At 41.5% G+C, this 19,380-nt stretch overlaps 1 protein-coding gene across 1 annotated transcript in view; it reads right to left on the minus strand.

Annotated features, from left to right (window-relative positions):
- The window catches only part of LOC128639057 (B-cell receptor CD22), a 242,091-nt gene that overhangs the window by 92,329 nt on the left and 130,382 nt on the right, over positions 1 to 19,380 (minus strand). Inside the window, exons 4-6 of the mRNA XM_053691200.1 lie at positions 13,334 to 13,476; positions 2,841 to 3,006; positions 2,212 to 2,350 (exon numbers count right to left, since the gene is read on the minus strand). Coding sequence (XP_053547175.1) covers positions 2,212 to 2,350; positions 2,841 to 3,006; positions 13,334 to 13,476 — 448 coding nt within the window. The remainder of the gene's footprint in view (positions 1 to 2,211; positions 2,351 to 2,840; positions 3,007 to 13,333; positions 13,477 to 19,380) is intronic.

Raw genomic sequence — 19,380 nt, forward strand, 5'->3', positions numbered from 1 at the left:
ACTATCTGCATGTAAAAGTTTATCATGACAACTATTACAAATGACATTCGGCGAGATAATTTCTACAATTTTACAACAAATGCACTTAGCTTTGGTTGAACCGATGTCAGGCAGCAATGTTCCAGTAGGAACTTCTGAGGCAGGATCAGGTTGAGACATCTTGCAAAATGTAAGATAAAAAACAACATGTAAAGCAAAATTATCTATTTCCTTATATGACAGTTTCAGGAATGGGAAAAAATGCAAATAGCATAGCCCTCTGATAGAAAAAAAAGCAAGAGGCAAACATCAATGGGGTATTGAAATAATAAAAAAGTTTATTAATAACCGGAAATGACACACTCGCGTCACTAATGACGCAACAGTGTGAAAGGTCTCGGCGTCAAGTATGAGGCCGGAAGTGACGAACTTGTGTCATAGATGTACTTTTTCGCACCAAAAAAATTTAGTGCCAAGAATGACGCAATAAAGTTTAGCATTTGTCGCACCCGCGGGCCTAATACCGCCCGCAATTTGTAAGAAGTAGTCAATTGAAAAAAAGACTAAACCCCAGGTAAGAAATAAATTTCATATTTAAAAGATGTTTATATTCCCCAAATATGAAACTGACAGTCTGCAGAAGGAAATACATGAACCTGACTCATGGCAAATATAAGTACAATACATATATTTAGAACTTTATATAAATGCATAAAGTGCCAAACCATAGCTGAGGTGTCTTAAGAAATAAAAAACATACTTACCAAAAGACACCCATCCACATATAGCAGATAGCCAAACCAGTACTAAAACAGTTATTAGTAGAGGTAATGGTAAATTGAGAGTATATCGTCAATCTGAAAAGGGAGGTAGGAGATGAATCTCTACGACCGATAACAGAGAACCTATGAAATAGACCCCCGTTAGGGAAATCATTGTATTCAATAAGTGATACTCCCTTCACGTCCCTCTGACATTCGCTGTACTCCGGCTGAGAAGCGCATATTAACATAGAAATCTTAGCACAAACTTACTTCATCACCTCCATAGGAGGCAAAGTTTGTAAAACTGAATTGTGGGTGGTGAGGGGTGTATTTATAGGCATTTTGAGGTTTGGGAAACTTTGCCCCTCCTGGTAGGATTGTATATCCCATAGGTCACTAGCTCATGGACTCTTGCCAATTACATGAAAGAAATAAACGTAAAGTTTTAGTGTCTATAAAACAAAGGGAGCTTCCATGTTGTAACTTAGGTTACCTTCTCTGCTGTTGCCAATTAGGGACAGTTATAAATAGGTCACTAGAGTATGCAGCCAATGGCTGTGCGGAATAGAACTGTGTACTGCACTTCCATTGCTAACATGAACTGAAAAGCTCACTATTTCAGAACGGAATTACAGGAAAAGGGGACAAAATATATAATGAAAGTATACTGCAGAGTTTTGTTTATCTTTTTATATTACCATCTCAAAGTGTTTAATGTCCCTTCAATAGCACTTAATTTCATAATCTCTAATTTATTCACACCAGTTGAACCTAGACTGTAGAGAAATGGGAATTTACTTTTGTGAAATGTATCTGTGTGATCTACAATTGGGTATAATAAACATACAGAAATCTGAGGTTACCTGTTTGTACACAAAACTGTCTAATATTCTTGTGCCAAACCAAAACAAACTACCTGTTTTGTAACTAAGGGTTTGCTTTGTGATAGCACATCATACTTGTGCATATGACACCACTGGCTTGGAGGAAAAAGGAAAATCATAAAACATTCAGTACCTACTGATAAACTCTATACAATATTCTAGGTAAGATCTGACCTGTTTGTGCAGGATACAAGCAGATAAACAGATTATTCTTTTTCTGCATCTGATTTGTATTCTTATTTACAATATAATCCTGGTAGCTTTCCCTCTCACATAGCTTTCCTTGCCAACCTACTGCCAAAATACATGACATAACTCCCACGCCTGTCTTCTTCTCTTGCTAAGGTTCCATTATATCTAAATTATACTTTTGCTCTTCCTAAATGTAAATGTAGGACTGCCACATTATAAACAAAGCCGTTAAGGAACAAAGGTTCCACCTAGCTTTGTCCACCTGATAAATGAGAGAAAAGTTTCTCAATTCTAAGTGTCAAGCAAACTATATATATATATATTATAGTGTATGTCCATGATGTAACCAATGTTCCAGGTCTGCAAGGAATGGTTAGAGATAAAATACTCACAGGCTGATCTGTGGTTTCCTCATCTGACTTCTCCGTTTACGGATTATTATTATAATCAGAAACAACAGGGGCAGAAGTAATGTCAAAGCAGGAGCAATGAAATATAATAGAATTTCATTTTGTGCCAGTCCCAGACCACCTGAGAGTAAAATACAAAAAAGCAGTCAACATAAAACAGCATGGGATCAGGCAAGCAGGGAGATATTCAGAATACAGAAATTGCACTCAGTCTGCATTGTAGATAAAAGTCAGCCAGTACTTAGCTGTAGACTCTACAGAAGCCATACAAGTTATAGAAGAGACATTCAAGTTGACAATTTATTTACACTTTGTTTTTAAATTAGTAATTGCAGTTAGCAAAACTCATTGTAAAAGAACATCAGCAGTTTTCCACTCCCTATACAGAGGGAAACCCCATCCAGTGTGCAGATGGACACTCAACAAGGAACACCTTAATCAGCAGACACACTACACACAACATCCTAACCAGCTGATGGACACATTCACTTTACAATGCAGAAAAAGCTTCTCATTTAGCAGAACCCCGCCCACACACAAAAAAAAAACCAACAACATCCAAGCCACAAAACTTTACAAATTATAGTAAATGCTCTTTAATAAAATGTTACCAAATTTCACTTCAGCAGATTTGGGTGCCACGAGCAGTTCAAAGCTTTTCTCCTTGCTCAACTTGTTCTCAGGGTTAAAAGCTTTGCATGTGTACTTCCCAGAGTCAACCACCTGGCTGACTTTTTTTAGAACAAGGGTGTCGGAGGGCAAGATCCAGTCGCTATTCTGCAAGAGACACAATATAGATTAACTGCTTCTGAATCGTACAGCATTAGAGAAACAGACGTTTGAAAACATGTTTGGAAGTTGATTAGACATCCCTGCCCCCTCTTTCTTAAAATTAGATTGCTACGTTAAATTAATTATAATAGAGCTGATCTTCTTGTATATCTATTTTTTGTTTGCTTTGAGTCATACTTTTTCAGAACTGTTTTCATAATTTAGAATGATATATGATACAAGTATATAATAAGACTTCTACTTTTATACGCGTTATTCGCTTATAGAACCTTCGTTTAATTAAACAAAACAGAGAATAATAGGTTTTATAATAAACAAATTATATCTATCTAAACGATAGGGAGTACCCACATTTTATTTTTTTAAAGAAAGAACATTGATACAGGTTCTCAAACTGATTTGAGACCCATTATCCCCTTCTAAAACGCCTGTCAAGACAGAAGTGTGATAGAGGTTTAGTAGGGCAGTCAGAATTTTCTCCCAGTGTGGAGATGTCACGTTGCCTCCAATGCAAATGTGGATGTATCTGCCAATTCCCCAGTTTACAACGTGCATCTTTCTTGAATGGACCAGTTCCTTAGATGCAGTCTGCAGTGCTGTTCTGGTAATAGGTGTTTTTACATGAACAGAAAGCAAAGAACAAGCAGCACCAAAGTACTTTTATTCCATATGTTAAAATCTACAACCAGTAGTTCAAACACAGAATATGAGTAATCAACGGAATCCCATTGGTGCACTGCAAGTGATGACAGGTTACGTGTTATGGTAGTAACGCCATACTCCTAGCTGTTCATTTCCATCCCCATCCTTCAGTGCTGCCTGTTCTTTGCTTTCTGCTCTTGTATTGCCAGTAGAGCAGGTTCAGCAAGAAGTTACTTCAGATTTTGCATACCAGCCATAACACCATCCGACGCAGTGGAAGCTACTGCCATACCATGCATCACAAAGGAATAGAGAGAACTATGTCACCCCGTGTTAGCTGCTTGAGTGAGGCAGGACTGAGCCAAGGACCAGATATTCCATGGCTCTTTCTACACTCTGTTTACATAAGCGGTTTGCCAACATAGCGGCTTGTGGAGCAAATATCTAAAGAGATTAATAACATTTTCTTTTGAGGGCTAGTGTTATTTATTAATATAACCATTCAAATGTATGTATCAATGTAACTGTATATTAATGCACTTCAGAGATTGGATATATACACTTTCAGTATGATAGGTGCTTTCTCTACAGTTTAAAAGTGTTTTTACATGCCTTCCTGGGTTCCGAAAACCATTCACCACCTATTTAACTGGGTAGTCATATGGCCAGAGGGTATACTTTGACTTTCAGACAATTTTTCACACTTAATCAAATTTTAAGGTTTTGTGGCCAATGACTGGTTATAGCAGCTATAGAGTATAAAATGTATGGTGCATCACTCTTGTGTTTATTTTTGTGTATGAAATAGATACTTGTTTTTCTGATTGAAACCTCAATACATTGTTCTCAAAAACACATCCATATACAGTAAATGGGCTGAGCCTGCAGAAATAGCAAACATTCTAATCATACATATTTATTTCTCTATACAACAAGGACTCCTTATCTTATCTCTCTGTTTTCACATAATGGGCAATAGTTAGGTAATGCTTTTTTCCTTTTCAATTGCTTTCTTTCTCTCTCTCTTGCACCCCACTGGGAACTTAATTGCCGTTTGCTACCTTTTGTTAACACACCTTTTCTATAGAAAATACTTAAGTATTCATATTTTCAGTATAGGTGGTGGTTTAAACAGGTAAAAGCAGCTATGTTTTTAAATGACAAAATAAAAAGTAAAATAGATATTTGTAAATAATCTAAATACTCCAGCATGTAAAACAGACCACTGGGAACACATTAAAGCACGGGTGTCCAAACTTTGCTCTCCAGAGGTTTTGGAACTACATTTCCCATGATGCTCAGCCAGCATTTTATCTAGATGAGCATCATGGGAAATGTAGTTCCAAAACCTCTCGAGAGCAAAGTTTGGATACCCCTGCATTAAAGCTAAAAAATAAATAAAAAAAACAAAATTTATGCTTACCTGATAAAAAATGTTTTCTTTCCGGACATGGAGAGTCCACAACGTCATTCCAATTACTAGTGGGATATTCACTCCTGGCCAGCAGGAGGAGGCAAAGAGAACCCCAGCAGAGCTGTTAAGTGTTACTTCCCTTACCCATAACCCACAGTCATTCGGCCAAAGAGAAATGGAAAAAGAAGATAACACAAAGGTGTAACTGTGCCTGGAGTTTAACAAAAAATACTGTCTTATATAAGGGTGGGGTTGTGGACTCTCCATGTCCGGAAAGAAAGAAATGTATCAGGTAAGCATAAATTTTGTTTTCTTTCCTATGACATGGAGAGTCCACAACGTCATTCCAATTACTAGTGGGAACCAATACCCATGCTAGAGGACACGGAATGAACAGGGAGGGAGAACAAGACAGGCAAACCTAAACAGAAGGCAACACCGCTTGAAGAACCTCTCTCCCAAAAGAGGCCTCAGCTGAGGCAAAAGTATCAAATTTGGAAAAAGTATGCAGAGAGGACCATGTTGCCGCCTTGCAAATCTGTTCAACAGAAGCTTCATGTTTGAAAGTCCAAGAAGAAGAGACAGCCATAGTGGAATGAGCCGTAATTCTGTCAGGAGGCTGCAGACCAGCAGTCTCATAAGCAAAACGAATCATACTTCTCAAACAGAGGGAAAGAAGTAGAAGTGGCCTTCTGATCCCTACTCTTTCCTGAGAAACAAACAAACAGGGCAGAAGACTAACAAAAAATTTTAGTAGCCTGTCAGTAAAATTTTAGAGCATGCACAACATCCAAGTTATGCAAAAGATGTTCCTTAAAGAGAAGGATTAGGACAAAAAGAAGGAACAACAATTTCCTGATTAATATTTCGATCCGAAACCACCTTAGGGAGAAACCCCAATTTAGTACGCAGGACCTGCTTATCCGCATGAAAAATAAGGTAAGGGGAATCGCTGCAGAGCCGAGAGTTCAGAAACTGCGAGCAGAGGAAATAGCAATAAGGAACAAAACTTTCCAAGAAAACAACTTAATATCTGCAGAATGCATTGGCTCAAACGGAGCCTGCTGTAAAACTTTAAGAAGAAGGTTCAAGCTCCAAGGAGGAGCAACAGGTTTGAACTTAAGCCTGATTCTGATCAGGGCCTGACAAAAAGATTGAACATCTGGCATATCCGCCAGACGTTTATGCAAAACGACAGTGCAGAAATCTGACCCTTCAGAGAACTGACTGACAAACCCTTCTCCAGAACTTCCTGGAGAAAAGACAAAATTCTATGAATCCTCACCCTACTCCAAGAGAGCCTGAAGCATGGCATTAATGACTTAACTAAGCATTCAATCTCCAAGCAGTCAGTTTCAGAGAAATTAGATTTGGATGGAGGAAAGGACCGTGAGTTAGAAAGTCCTTTCTCAGAGGTAACCTCCAGGGAAGAAGAGATGACATCTTCACCAGGTCCGCAAACCAGATCCTGCGAGGCCATGCAGGAGCTCTCTCCTGCTTGATACGAACAATGACTCGTGGAAGGAGAGCAAAAGGAGGAAACAGGTATGCTAGACCGAAATCCCAAGGAACCGCCAAAGCATCTATCAGGGCGGACTGAGCATCTCTTGACCTTGAACCAAGCCATCAGATTCAACTCCGGCACCCCCCATCTGAGGGTTTTCTTGGTGAACATCTCCGGATGGAGAGCCCACTCCATGGGATGAAAGGTCTGTCTGCTCAGTAAATCTGCATCCCAGTCGACCACTCCTGGAATGTGGATGGCAGATAGGAGACAATCGTGAGCTTCTCCCCACTGAATAATGTGAGTCACCTCTTTTATGGCCAAGGAACATCGAGTTCCTCCCTGGTGGATGATGTAAGCCATTAAGGTGATGTTGTCTGACTGGAATCTGATAAACCGGGCTAAAGACAACTGAGGCCAAGCTATCAAGGCATTGAAGATTGCTCTCAACTCTAATATGTTTATGGGGAGAGAGGACTCCTGAGTCCACAGGCCCTGAGAAGGCTGGCGTCCATGGTCACAATCACCCAGGAGGGTTTCTGGAAGCATGTGACCCGAGACAGATGATCGCGAGAAATCCACCATGCGAGAGATTCTCGTTAGAGGATCCAGATCTATCCTTTGATATAGATCTGAATGGTCTCCAGTCCATTAACTGAGCATGCATAGTTGCAGAGATCTCAGATGGAATCGAGCAAAAGGAATGAAGTCCATGGAAGCAATGATCAGACCAATTAACTCCATGCATTGAGCCACTGATGGATGAACAGTAGACGAGAGAGAGAAAGAGAGGGAAAGAGAGAGAGAGAAAGAGAGAGAGAGAGAGAGAGAAAGAGAGAGAGAGAGAGAGAGAGAGAGAGAGAGAGAGAGAGAGAGAGAGGGAAAGAGAGAGGGAAAGAAAGAGAGAGAAAAAGAGAGAGAAAAAGAAAGAGAGAGAGAGAGAAAAAGAAAGAGAGAGAGAGAGAAAAAGAGAGAGAAAGAGAGAGATATGAAGCGACAAGCTTGGATTTTCTGACATCCGTCAGAAAATTCTTCATGAATAGGGAATCTATGATGGTCCCTAAGAAACACACCCTTGTAGCTGGAACAAGGGAACTTTTCTCCAGATTCACGTTCCATCCGTGGGAACGTAGAAAAGACAACAAGATCTCTGTATGAGAGTTTGCTAGTTGAAAAGATGACTCTTGAACCAAGATGTCATCCAGGTAAGGCGTCACCGCAATTCTTCACCGCAATTCCCTGACAAGCTTTTTCATTGCTAGCCTGCTGAGACCTGACAACTGCCAATAGAGCCCCCAGAACCTTTGTGAAAATTCTGGTAGCTGTGGCAAGGCCAAATGGAAGAGCAACAAATTGAAAGTGCTTGTCTAGAAAAGCGAATCTCAGAAACTCGTGATGATCCCTGCGAAAGGGAACATGCAGATACGCATCCTTCAGGTCTATGGTTGTCATGAACTGACCCTCTTGGACCAAAGGAAGAATAGAACGAATGGTTTTCATCTTGAAGGACGGCACCCTGAGGAATTTGTTGAGACATTTTAGATCTCAAATGGGTCGAAAAGGTTCCCTCTTTATTGGGACCACAAATAGGATTTGAATAGAATCCTTGACCCTGTTCCCTTACAGGAACAATCACTCCCAGGGAGTAAAGGTCCTCAACGCAGTTTAAGAAGGCCTCTCTTATTATCTGGTCTGCAGAAAGCCTTGAGAGGATGAATCTGCTCCTGGGAAGACAAGTCTTGAATCCTATTTTGTAACCCTGAGAAACTATTTCCACAGCCCAAGGATCTGGGACATTGCATATTCAAGTTTGACGAAAACAGGAAAGTCTGCCCCCCACTTTATCCAATACCGGACCAGGGGCAGACCCTTCATGCCGATTTAGCCTCAGATTTGCTTGCTTCCTCTTATTCCACAGCTAACTGGATCTCCAGGAGGCCTTGGACTGCTCATGCTTGGAGGAGGAAGAGGGGGACTTCTGCCCTTTGAAATTACGAAAGGAACGAAAATTAGAGCTTTGGCGACCCTTAGGTCTATTCTTCTTGATCTGAGGTAGAGAATACCCCTTTCCACCTGTAATCTCAGAAATTATCTCCGCCAGACCAGGACCAAAAAGGGTTTTACCCATATAAGGTAAAGACAGGAGCTTGAACGTGGAAGTAACATTAGCTGACCAAGATTTTAGCCATAGGGCTCTGCGAGCTAGAACCACAAAGCTAGACATCTTGGCTCCCAGTCTAATAACTTGCATGTTAGCCTCAGAAATAAAGGAACTGTCCAGATTAAGAGCCTTGATCCTATCTTGGATTTCCTATAAAGAAGTTTCCTCTAAAATCAACTCGGATAAAGCATCACACCAATAAGATGCAGTGCTTGCAACCGTAGCAATACTAGCAGCAGGTTGCCATTGTAATCCTTGATGAACATACATCTTCTATAAATAAGCCTCAAGCTTTTTATCCATGGGATCCTTAAAAGAACAGCTATCCTTTAGGAATCTTAGTTCTTGTGGCCAAAGTAGAAATAGCGCCTTCTACTTTAGGCACAGTGCGCCATGAGCCCTGAATGGAGTCAGCAACAGGAAACATCTTTTTAAAAACGGGAGAAGGGGAAAAGGGAATCCCTAGTTTGTCCAATTCCTGTGATATGATCTACGACACATGGTCTGGATCAGGAAATACTTCCACAGAGTAAGGAACATCATAGTATTTATTAAGATTACTAGATTTTTTTAGGGTTGACAGTGACAGAAGGGTCAGAGTCATCCAAAGTAGCCAGTACCTCCTTTAGAAGTAAACGGTGTTCAAGCTTAAATCTGAACATTACTTCTTCAGAATTAGTCAAATAATTTACACTGTCAGAATCTGAGATCTTAACCTCAGAAGCTTCCGAGGTATCCTCCTCATCCATATTATGGGGGACATCAACCATCGCAGAAGAAGATGGAACATACACCTTACTAGCAGAAATAGGATTTGATTTCCTCTTGCATTTACCCGCAATGGGAAAAGCAGATAAAGTCGCAGACACCGCAGAAAATATCTGTGCAGCAAAATCTACTGGCAAATATACGCCTCCAGGAAGCTGAGAGGTACCGCAGGGCATTGTATGTGATGCCATTGAGGCTTGGGACGTTTGAGGAGAAAGCTGTGGCATATGCTGAACAGCATTATCCTGAGAGACAATAGGCTCAGAAAACAGTAACTTATCTTTAAACTTTAGGATCCTAGCTAAACATGAGGAACAAAATTGCATAGGCAAAACAATTTGGGCCTCTAAACACAAACATTTATCAAGAGAAACAGACTCCTGTTCAGTATCCATAGCTGTATTAAAACCCAAGGAATGAAAAATAATTTGCAAATGACTACTGTCACTTTAAGAAGAAATTTATTTCCTCAGAGCACAAAAGCACACCCAAACAATGAAAAAATAAAATATGCCCCTCTACACCTCAGTCAGCCTGAGGTGCCCTACCTGAACCTCAAAAGTTGTCCAAATGCAAGAAACTCTCCTGCAGATCGGTCAAACGAGTCATCGTATCTCAAGTGGAAGAGCGGGAAGTCACATGACCGGCAGAAAGAGAAACTGCGCAACAGTCTAAAAGCACACGTCTCTAAAGGATCCTCAGAGTTAAAAAGAAAACCAGGGATGTAAATGTTGCCACAAACATCCGAAATCCCCAAATAAAAGTCATATTTCCATACATCTGAGAACGTTACTGACAAAATAAAGATATCTTTTTGCTACAGAGGTACTGTCCCATAAACAATAAGGGTAGACATTAACCCCTTAGTCTTCTCACATATTATAAGTGCCTGCACATTGCCCCAAAATAAATCCTACATAAAGGATTATGTCCCAAAAGAATTATTGCAGAAATAATCTTTCCCAGTGCAAGTCTCCAAGACCTAGAAAACAAAAGCACTTATCTGCAAATCCAGCTGTTGGACAGGAAGACAGCTTACAAGGTGTGAAAGGACACATACTCCTATCAGAGACCTGTAAAAAAAGAAAGAACAGAGTAACCAACTCTGGCTTTCTATAACTAGGGTAGCAATAATGTTAGAAAAAAGCAAGGACAACCTCACCACTTTCTAACTGCTAAAAGCCACCACTACTCTTCCTAAAGAGATTGACGTAGACACAGCTAAAGCCCAATCCTTGCTTGCAGGGGAAAAAAATACCCATAAAAGGATTAAATATCTTCAGACACCAACTTCGCAAGTCCTCCATTGACAGAGGCAAAGAGAATGACTGGCGGTTATGGGTAAGGGAAGTGACACTTAACAGCTCTGGTGGGGTGCTCTTTGCCTCCTCCTTCTGGACAGGAGTGAATATCCCACTAGTAATTGGAATGATATTGTGGACTCTCCATGTCATAGGAAAGAAAAAAGAGCTTTTTCATTGCTAGCCTGCTGCAGAATGCATTTCTTACTTATTTAGCTTTTTAAAAACTTACATGTGCACGTTTGTGGTCTATGAGCCTCAAAGGCATAACAGGGCAACATAGAAAGAAGCAGAGGTTTCTGAAAAGCTTGCAATGTGCACAGTATTATGAGTAAAATGTGGCAGTGTTTGTGGTCTACAAGCTTCAGAGACATTGCAGGTCACTGCAGAAAAAGAGGGGACTCTGGAAAAGCTTGCACTGTGCAAAGCATTAAGGGTAAACCCTGCCTTCCTTTTTGGTGCGGTGGCCATCTTCAATGTTGTGAGATTGAGGGTTAGTGCATCTAACCATGTTTCAGAACTTTGCAAGCTAGTAAGTCACTCATTTGGGCTTCATTGTCCTTTTATTACTTTGCTGTGCTCCTGAGTCAGAAAACCACAGATTTCTTCTTGTGGTGGATATTTCACCTGCCCATAGTGCTAGGGGCCTCCTTTAAGAGACCAGTCTGGATGCTTAATTCTTCAAAGCACTAGTATAGAGGTGAGGTTACCTATAAACATTTTTGGAACTGCAAGTGATCTTCAAAGCTCTGATGAGCTGGCCCAGTCTTACTCACATCTCTCATGTGTTTCCAATAAGAGAATTATAAGGCTATGGCATATGTCAATCATTTTGGAGCAATGTGGAGTATGTCGCAAAGAAGGAGAGGTAGAATGCATAGGATGATGATGGTACTATTAAGGGTAGACAATTGGGAGGCGGATTTTCTCAGTTGCCAACGCCTTGATTTAAGAGAGTGAGCTCTCTGTCGGGAGGTTTTCAGCTAGACTGTCAGGTACTGAGGTCAGACAAAGATAGAACTCATGGTTTCTCGTGTGAACAACAAGCATCCCTGCTAGTCCACCAGGACCAGAGATGTCCCAGTGATTATTCAGTCTAATATACATCTTTCCCCAGTCATGATGCGCACTCATGTAGTGGCTAGAATTTACCAGGAGAGGGCACCAGTGATCCTCATTGCACTGGCATAGCAATGGTTAGTGGACCGAAGAGAGATGTCAGTTTGTTCTCCGTGGCTTCTTTCTCCCAGACAAGATCTGTTGCCTCAGGGTCCTTTCAATCATCATGATATATACGGTGATTAATACCTTGTTTCAGGATCTGACGTCTCTTACCAGGTGAATCTACAACATGGTGTGGGTGTAATTATTTGTCCTGGTGCCATGCAAAAGGTTACCTTTAGAATTCCCAGAGTTCTGGAATTTCTATAGGATGGTTTTATCAGCAGGAAACATGCTAAACTTACGGGTATTCAGACCATTGGGTCATGCTCTAATTAGAATTAGGCCAGTGGTTAAGCCTGTTACTCCACCTCGGAGTCTTAATTATGAAAAGTGTCTATTTTTGTAAAACTGTAGTACCTTTCTTGCATACCCTAGATCCAGATTTTTATTATTACATATAGGTTTTTAATCCAAAGTGTGCATTTCCATTACCTAAATGCTCATCAGATGTTTGTTTGTTTTTTGCAATCAGGCAATACGGCTTAATAAAAGACTTCCAACAGTGCCATAGAATACAGCCTGCTTCAATGCAGAGACGCATGAACAGCTCAGTCTAATAACACAACGTATCGCTGAATTAATCTTCAACATGAACACGATTTATTCTAATGGAAGAGTGGTACAAGTTTCTGAGTGGTAGAAAGGAAACAAAAATAAAATAAAAAAAGCACAAAGCACGTTGGCAGTTATTGCAGCCTAGAAATGCAAACTTTAAATTAAAATGTTTTATTTGAAAACAATGGAATCTGGATGTGGGGTACTACCAGGGGTGAGTACATATAAGGACACTTTCATTGGTCATTTATTTTTTAAGCATTTTTAGGACCTCAGAAGGACCAGAAAACCAATACATTACCTTGATGTTATGACTCTTATGAAAGAAAACATAATTTATGCTTTAATTAGAAATTAATTTCTTTCTTGAGGATGAGATTCCATGAAACCCCACTCCTTTTTTTCGTGCTTTAACTGCCCTGCACTGCTTTAATTTCCTGTCCTTTTTTCCTTATCTCTGCTTTGCCATGTCTTTAACCGAGTGGTGGGGAGGTGTTTTGCCTCCTTCTGCTGGGCAGGCACATACATTCAAAAAGTGATGGATTGTGGACTCTTACCATTAAGAAAGTAATTAATTAATCTAGTCATTTATAAGACGCACACATATGTCCTCACTATTGTTAAGTGTATGTCTAAATTTTGGGTCTGCATTAGGAGTTCTAGGTTCCACATCAAACTTGATTGAATTAAAATTCATCTTCATAAAAATACAGTTGCATCTCACTTTAAAGTGTTGTATTTACCTCCAGATTCCATTCATAAATAGGCTGCTGTGATGAGGATACGGAACATTTGATCTGCACGTCATCTCCTTCTTCAACATAAACAATATCCGGCACTGTGGTGGACCAGCCCTTCAACCTTTCTAGGTATATGTCACGCAAGTCTAAAAGGAGACAGAACATGATCATAAGAAATTGAAATCTGCACATAAGAAAAGCTGGACAGCTAATGAAAAAAAGCAGAAGATGGATGAAAGTTTGATTGAAGATTAAGTTACGTGTAGGAGGACAAAAATTCATTCCTGAACAAGAGATCATAAAAGAAAGCTTAAACACTTAAAAGGTACAGAAGTCAAAATAAACGTTTATTTCAGATAGAGCAGCAGTTTTAAGACACTTTCCAATTTACTTCCATTATCAAATTTTGCACAGTCTTTTATATTCACACTTTCTGGGGAACAAGATCCTAATGAGCATGCGCACAAGCTTACAGAGTATACATATACTAGACTGTAATTGGCTGTCTGTCACATGATACAGGGTGTTGGATAATGGGGGATAAAATTTGTCAGAGAAAAAAACAGAATTTATGTTTACCTGATAAATTACTTTCTCCAACGGTGTGTCCGGTCCACGGCGTCATCCTTACTTGTGGGATATTCTCTTCCCAAACAGGAAATGGCAAAGAGCCCAGCAAAGCTGGTCACATGATCCCTCCTAGGCTCCGCCTACCCCAGTCATTCGACCGACGTTAAGGAGGAATATTTGCATAGGAGAAACCATATGATACCGTGGTGACTGTAGTTAAAGAAAATAAATTATCAGACCTGATTAAAAAACCCGGGCGGGCCGTGGACCGGACACACCGTTGGAGAAAGTAATTTATCAGGTAAACATAAATTCTGTTTTCTCCAACATCGGTGTGTCCGGTCCACGGCGTCATCCTTACTTGTGGGAACCAATACCAAAGCTTTAGGACACGGATGATGGGAGGGAGCAAATCAGGTCACCTAGATGGAAGGCACCACGGCTTGCAAAACCTTTCTCCCAAAAATAGCCTCAGAAGAAGCAAAAGTATCAAACTTGTAAAATTTGGTAAAAGTGTGCAGTGAAGACCAAGTCGCTGCCCTACATATCTGATCAACAGAAGCCTCGTTCTTGAAGGCCCATGTGGAAGCCACAGCCCTAGTGGAATGAGCTGTGATTCTTTCGGGAGGCTGCCGTCCGGCAGTCTCGTAAGCCAATCTGATGATGCTTTTAATCCAAAAAGAGAGAGAGGTAGAAGTTGCTTTTTGACCTCTCCTTTTACCGGAATAAACAACAAACAAGGAAGATGTTTGTCTAAAATCCTTTGTAGCATCTAAATAGAATTTTAGAGCGCGAACAACATCCAAATTGTGCAACAAACGTTCCTTCTTCGAAACTGGTTTCGGACACAGAGAAGGTACGATAATCTCCTGGTTAATGTTTTTGTTAGAAACAACTTTTGGAAGAAAACCAGGTTTAGTACGTAAAACCACCTTATCTGCATGGAACACCAGATAAGGAGGAGAACACTGCAGAGCAGATGATTCTGAAACTCTTCTAGCAGAAGAAATTGCAACCAAAAACAAAACTTTCCAAGATAATAACTTAATATCAACGGAATGTAAGGGTTCAAACGGAACCCCCTGAAGAACTGAAAGAACTAAGTTGAGACTCCAAGGAGGAGTCAAAGGTTTGTAAACAGGCTTGATTCTAACCAGAGCCTGAACAAAGGCTTGAACATCTGGCACAGCTGCCAGCTTTTTGTGAAGTAACACAGACAAGGCAGAAATCTGTCCCTTCAGGGAACTTGCAGATAATCCTTTTTCCAATCCTTCTTGAAGGAAGGATAGAATCTTAGGAATCTTAACCTTGTCCCAAGGGAATCCTTTAGATTCACACCAACAGATATATTTTTTCCAAATTTTGTGGTAAATCTTTCTAGTTACAGGCTTTCTGGCCTGAACAAGAGTATCGATAACAGAATCTGAGAACCCTCGCTTCGATAAGATCAAGCGTTCAATCTCCAGGCAGTCAGCTGGAGTGAGACCAGATTCGGATGTTCGAACGGACCTTGAACAAGAAGGTCTCGTCTCAAAGGTAGCTTCCATGGTGGAGCCGATGACATATTCACCAGATCTGCATACCAAGTCCTGCGTGGCCACGCAGGAGCTATCAAGATCACCGACGCCCTTTCCTGATTGATCCTGGCTACCAGCCTGGGGATGAGAGGAAACGGCGGGAATACATAAGCTAGTTTGAAGGTCCAAGGTGCTACTAGTGCATCCACTAGAGCCGCCTTGGGATCCCTGGATCTGGACCCGTAGCAAGGAACTTTGAAGTTCTGACGAGAGGCCATCAGATCCATGTCTGGAATGCCCCACAGTTGAGTGACTTGGGCAAAGATTTCCGGATGGAGTTCCCACTCCCCCGGATGCAATGTCTGACGACTCAGAAAATCCGCTTCCCAATTTTCCACTCCTGGGATGTGGATAGCAGACAGGTGGCAGGAGTGAGACTCCGCCCATAGAATGATTTTGGTCACTTCTTCCATCGCCAGGGAACTCCTTGTTCCCCCCTGATGGTTGATGTACGCAACAGTTGTCATGTTGTCTGATTGAAACCGTATGAACTTGGCCCTCGCTAGCTGAGGCCAAGCCTTGAGAGCATTGAATATCGCTCTCAGTTCCAGAATATTTATCGGTAGAAGAGATTCTTCCCGAGACCAAAGACCCTGAGCTTTCAGGGATCCCCAGACCGCGCCCCAGCCCATCAGACTGGCGTCGGTCGTGACAATGACCCACTCTGATCTGCGGAAGGTCATCCCTTGTGACAGGTTGTCCAGGGACAGCCACCAACGGAGTGAGTCTCTGGTCCTCTGATTTACTTGTATCCTCGGAGACAAGTTTGTATAGTCCCCATTCCACTGACTGAGCATGCACAGTTGTAATGGTCTTAGATGAATGCGCGCAAAAGGAACTATGTCCATTGCCGCTACCATCAAACCTATCACTTCCATGCACTGCGCTATGGAAGGAAGAGGAACGGAATGAAGTATCCGACAAGAGTCTAGAAGTTTTGTTTTTCTGGCCTCTGTCAGAAAAATCCTCATTTCTAAAGAGTCTATTATTGTTCCCAAGAAGGGAACCCTTGTTGACGGAGATAGAGAACTCTTTTCCACGTTCACTTTCCATCCGTGAGATCTGAGAAAGGCCAGGACGATGTCCGTGTGAGCCTTTGCTTGAGGAAGGGACGACGCTTGAATCAGAATGTCGTCCAAGTAAGGTACTACAGCAATGCCCCTTGGTCTTAGCACAGCTAGAAGGGACCCTAGTACCTTTGTGAAAATCCTTGGAGCAGTGGCTAATCCGAAAGGAAGCGCCACGAACTGGTAATGCTTGTCCAGGAATGCGAACCTTAGGAACCGATGATGTTCCTTGTGGATAGGAATATGTAGATACGCATCCTTTAAATCCACCGTGGTCATGAATTGACCTTCCTGGATGGAAGGAAGAATTGTTCGAATGGTTTCCATTTTGAACGATGGAACCTTGAGAAACTTGTTTAAGATCTTGAGATCTAAGATTGGTCTGAACGTTCCCTCTTTTTTGGGAACTATGAACAGATTGGAGTAGAACCCCATCCCTTGTTCTCCTAATGGAACAGGATGAATCACTCCCATTTTTAACAGGTCTTCTACACAACGTAAGAATGCCTGTCTTTTTATGTGGTCTGAAGACAACTGAGACCTGTGGAACCTCCCCCTTGGGGGAAGCCCCTTGAATTCCAGAAGAAAACCTTGGGAGACTATTTCTAGCGCCCAAGGATCCAGAACATCTCTTGCCCAAGCCTGAGCGAAGAGAGAGAGTCTGCCCCCCACCAGATCCGGTCCCGGATCGGGGGCCAACATTTCATGCTGTCTTGGTAGCAGTGGCAGGTTTTTTTGGCCTGCTTTCCCTTGTTCCAGCCTTGCATTGGTCTCCAAGCTGGCTTGGCTTGAGAAGTATTACCCTCTTGCTTAGAGGACGTAGCACTTTGGGCTGGTCCGTTTCTACGAAAGGGACGAAAATTAGGTTTATTTTTGGCCTTGAAAGGCCGATCCTGAGGAAGGGCGTGGCCCTTACCCCCAGTGATATCAGAGATAATCTCTTTCAAGTCAGGGCCAAACAGCGTTTTCCCCTTGAAAGGAATGTTAAGTAGCTTGTTCTTGGAAGACGCATCAGCTGACCAAGATTTCAACCAAAGCGCTCTGCGCGCCACAATAGCAAACCCAGAATTCTTAGCCGCTAACCTAGCCAATTGCAAAGTGGCGTCTAGGGTGAAAGAATTAGCCAATTTGAGAGCATTGATTCTGTCCATAATCTCCTCATAAGGAGGAGAATCACTATCGACCGCCTTTACCAGCTCATCGAACCAGAAACACGCGGCTGTAGCGACAGGGACAATGCATGAAATTGGTTGTAGAAGGTAACCCTGCTGAACAAACATCTTTTTAAGTAAACCTTCTAATTTTTTATCCATAGGATCTTTGAAAGCACAACTATCTTCTATGGGTATAGTGGTGCGTTTGTTTAAAGTGGAAACCGCTCCCTCGACCTTGGGAACTGTCTGCCATAAGTCCTTTCTGGGGTCAACCATAGGAAACAATTTTTTAAATATGGGGGGAGGGACGAAAGGAATACCGGGCCTTTCCCATTCTTTATTTACAATGTCCGCCACCCGCTTGGGTATAGGAAAAGCTTCTGGGAGCCCCGGGACCTCTAGGAACTTGTCCATTTTACATAGTTTCTCTGGGATGACCAACTTGTCACAATCATCCAGAGTGGATAATACCTCCTTAAGCAGAATGCGGAGATGTTCCAACTTAAATTTAAACGTAATCACATCAGGTTCAGCTTGTTGAGAAATGTTCCCTGAATCAGTAATTTCTCCCTCAGACAAAACCTCCCTGGCCCCATCAGACTGGTTTAGGGGCCCTTCAGAACCATTATTATCAGCGTCGTCATGCTCTTCAGTATCTAAAACAGAGCAGTCGCGCTTACGCTGATAAGTGTGCATTTTGGCTAAAATGTTTTTGACAGAATTATCCATTACAGCCGTTAATTGTTGCATAGTAAGGAGTATTGGCGCGCTAGATGTACTAGGGGCCTCCTGAGTGGGCAAGACTCGTGTAGACGAAGGAGGGAATGATGCAGTACCATGCTTACTCCCCTCACTTGAGGAATCATCTTGGGCATCATTGTCATTGTCACATAAATCACATTTATTTAAATGAGAAGGAACTCTGGCTTCCCCACATTCAGAACACAGTCTATCTGGTAGTTCAGACATGTTAAACAGGCATAAACTTGATAACAAAGTACAAAAAACGTTTTAAAATAAAACCGTTACTGTCACTTTAAATTTTAAACTGAACACACTTTATTACTGCAATTGCGAAAAAATATGAAGGAATTGTTCAAAATTCACCAAAATTTCACCACAGTGTCTTAAAGCCTTAAAAGTATTGCACACCAAATTTGGAAGCTTTAACCCTTAAAATAACGGAACCGGAGCCGTTTTTAACTTTAACCCCTTTACAGTCCCTGGTATCTGCTTTGCTGAGACCCAACCAAGCCCAAAGGGGAATACGATACCAAATGACGCCTTCAGAAAGTCTTTTCTATGTATCAGAGCTCCTCACACATGCGACTGCATGTCCTGCCTCTCAAAAACAAGTGCGCAACACCGGCGCGAAAATGAGGCTCTGCCTATGATTTGGGAAAGCCCCTAAAGAATAAGGTGTCTAAAACAGTGCCTGCCGATATAATCTTATCAAAATACCCAGATTAAATGATTCCTCAAGGCTAAATATGTGTTAATAATGAATCGATTTAGCCCAGAAAAAGTCTACAGTCTTAATAAGCCCTTGTGAAGCCCTTATTTACTATCTTAATAAACATGGCTTACCGGATCCCATAGGGAAAATGACAGCTTCCAGCATTACATCGTCTTGTTAGAATGTGTCATACCTCAAGCAGCAAGAGACTGCTCACTGTTCCCCC

The sequence above is a fragment of the Bombina bombina genome, chromosome 8 (genome assembly GCF_027579735.1).
Source record: "Bombina bombina isolate aBomBom1 chromosome 8, aBomBom1.pri, whole genome shotgun sequence".
Taxonomy (NCBI): Eukaryota; Metazoa; Chordata; class Amphibia; order Anura; family Bombinatoridae; genus Bombina; species Bombina bombina.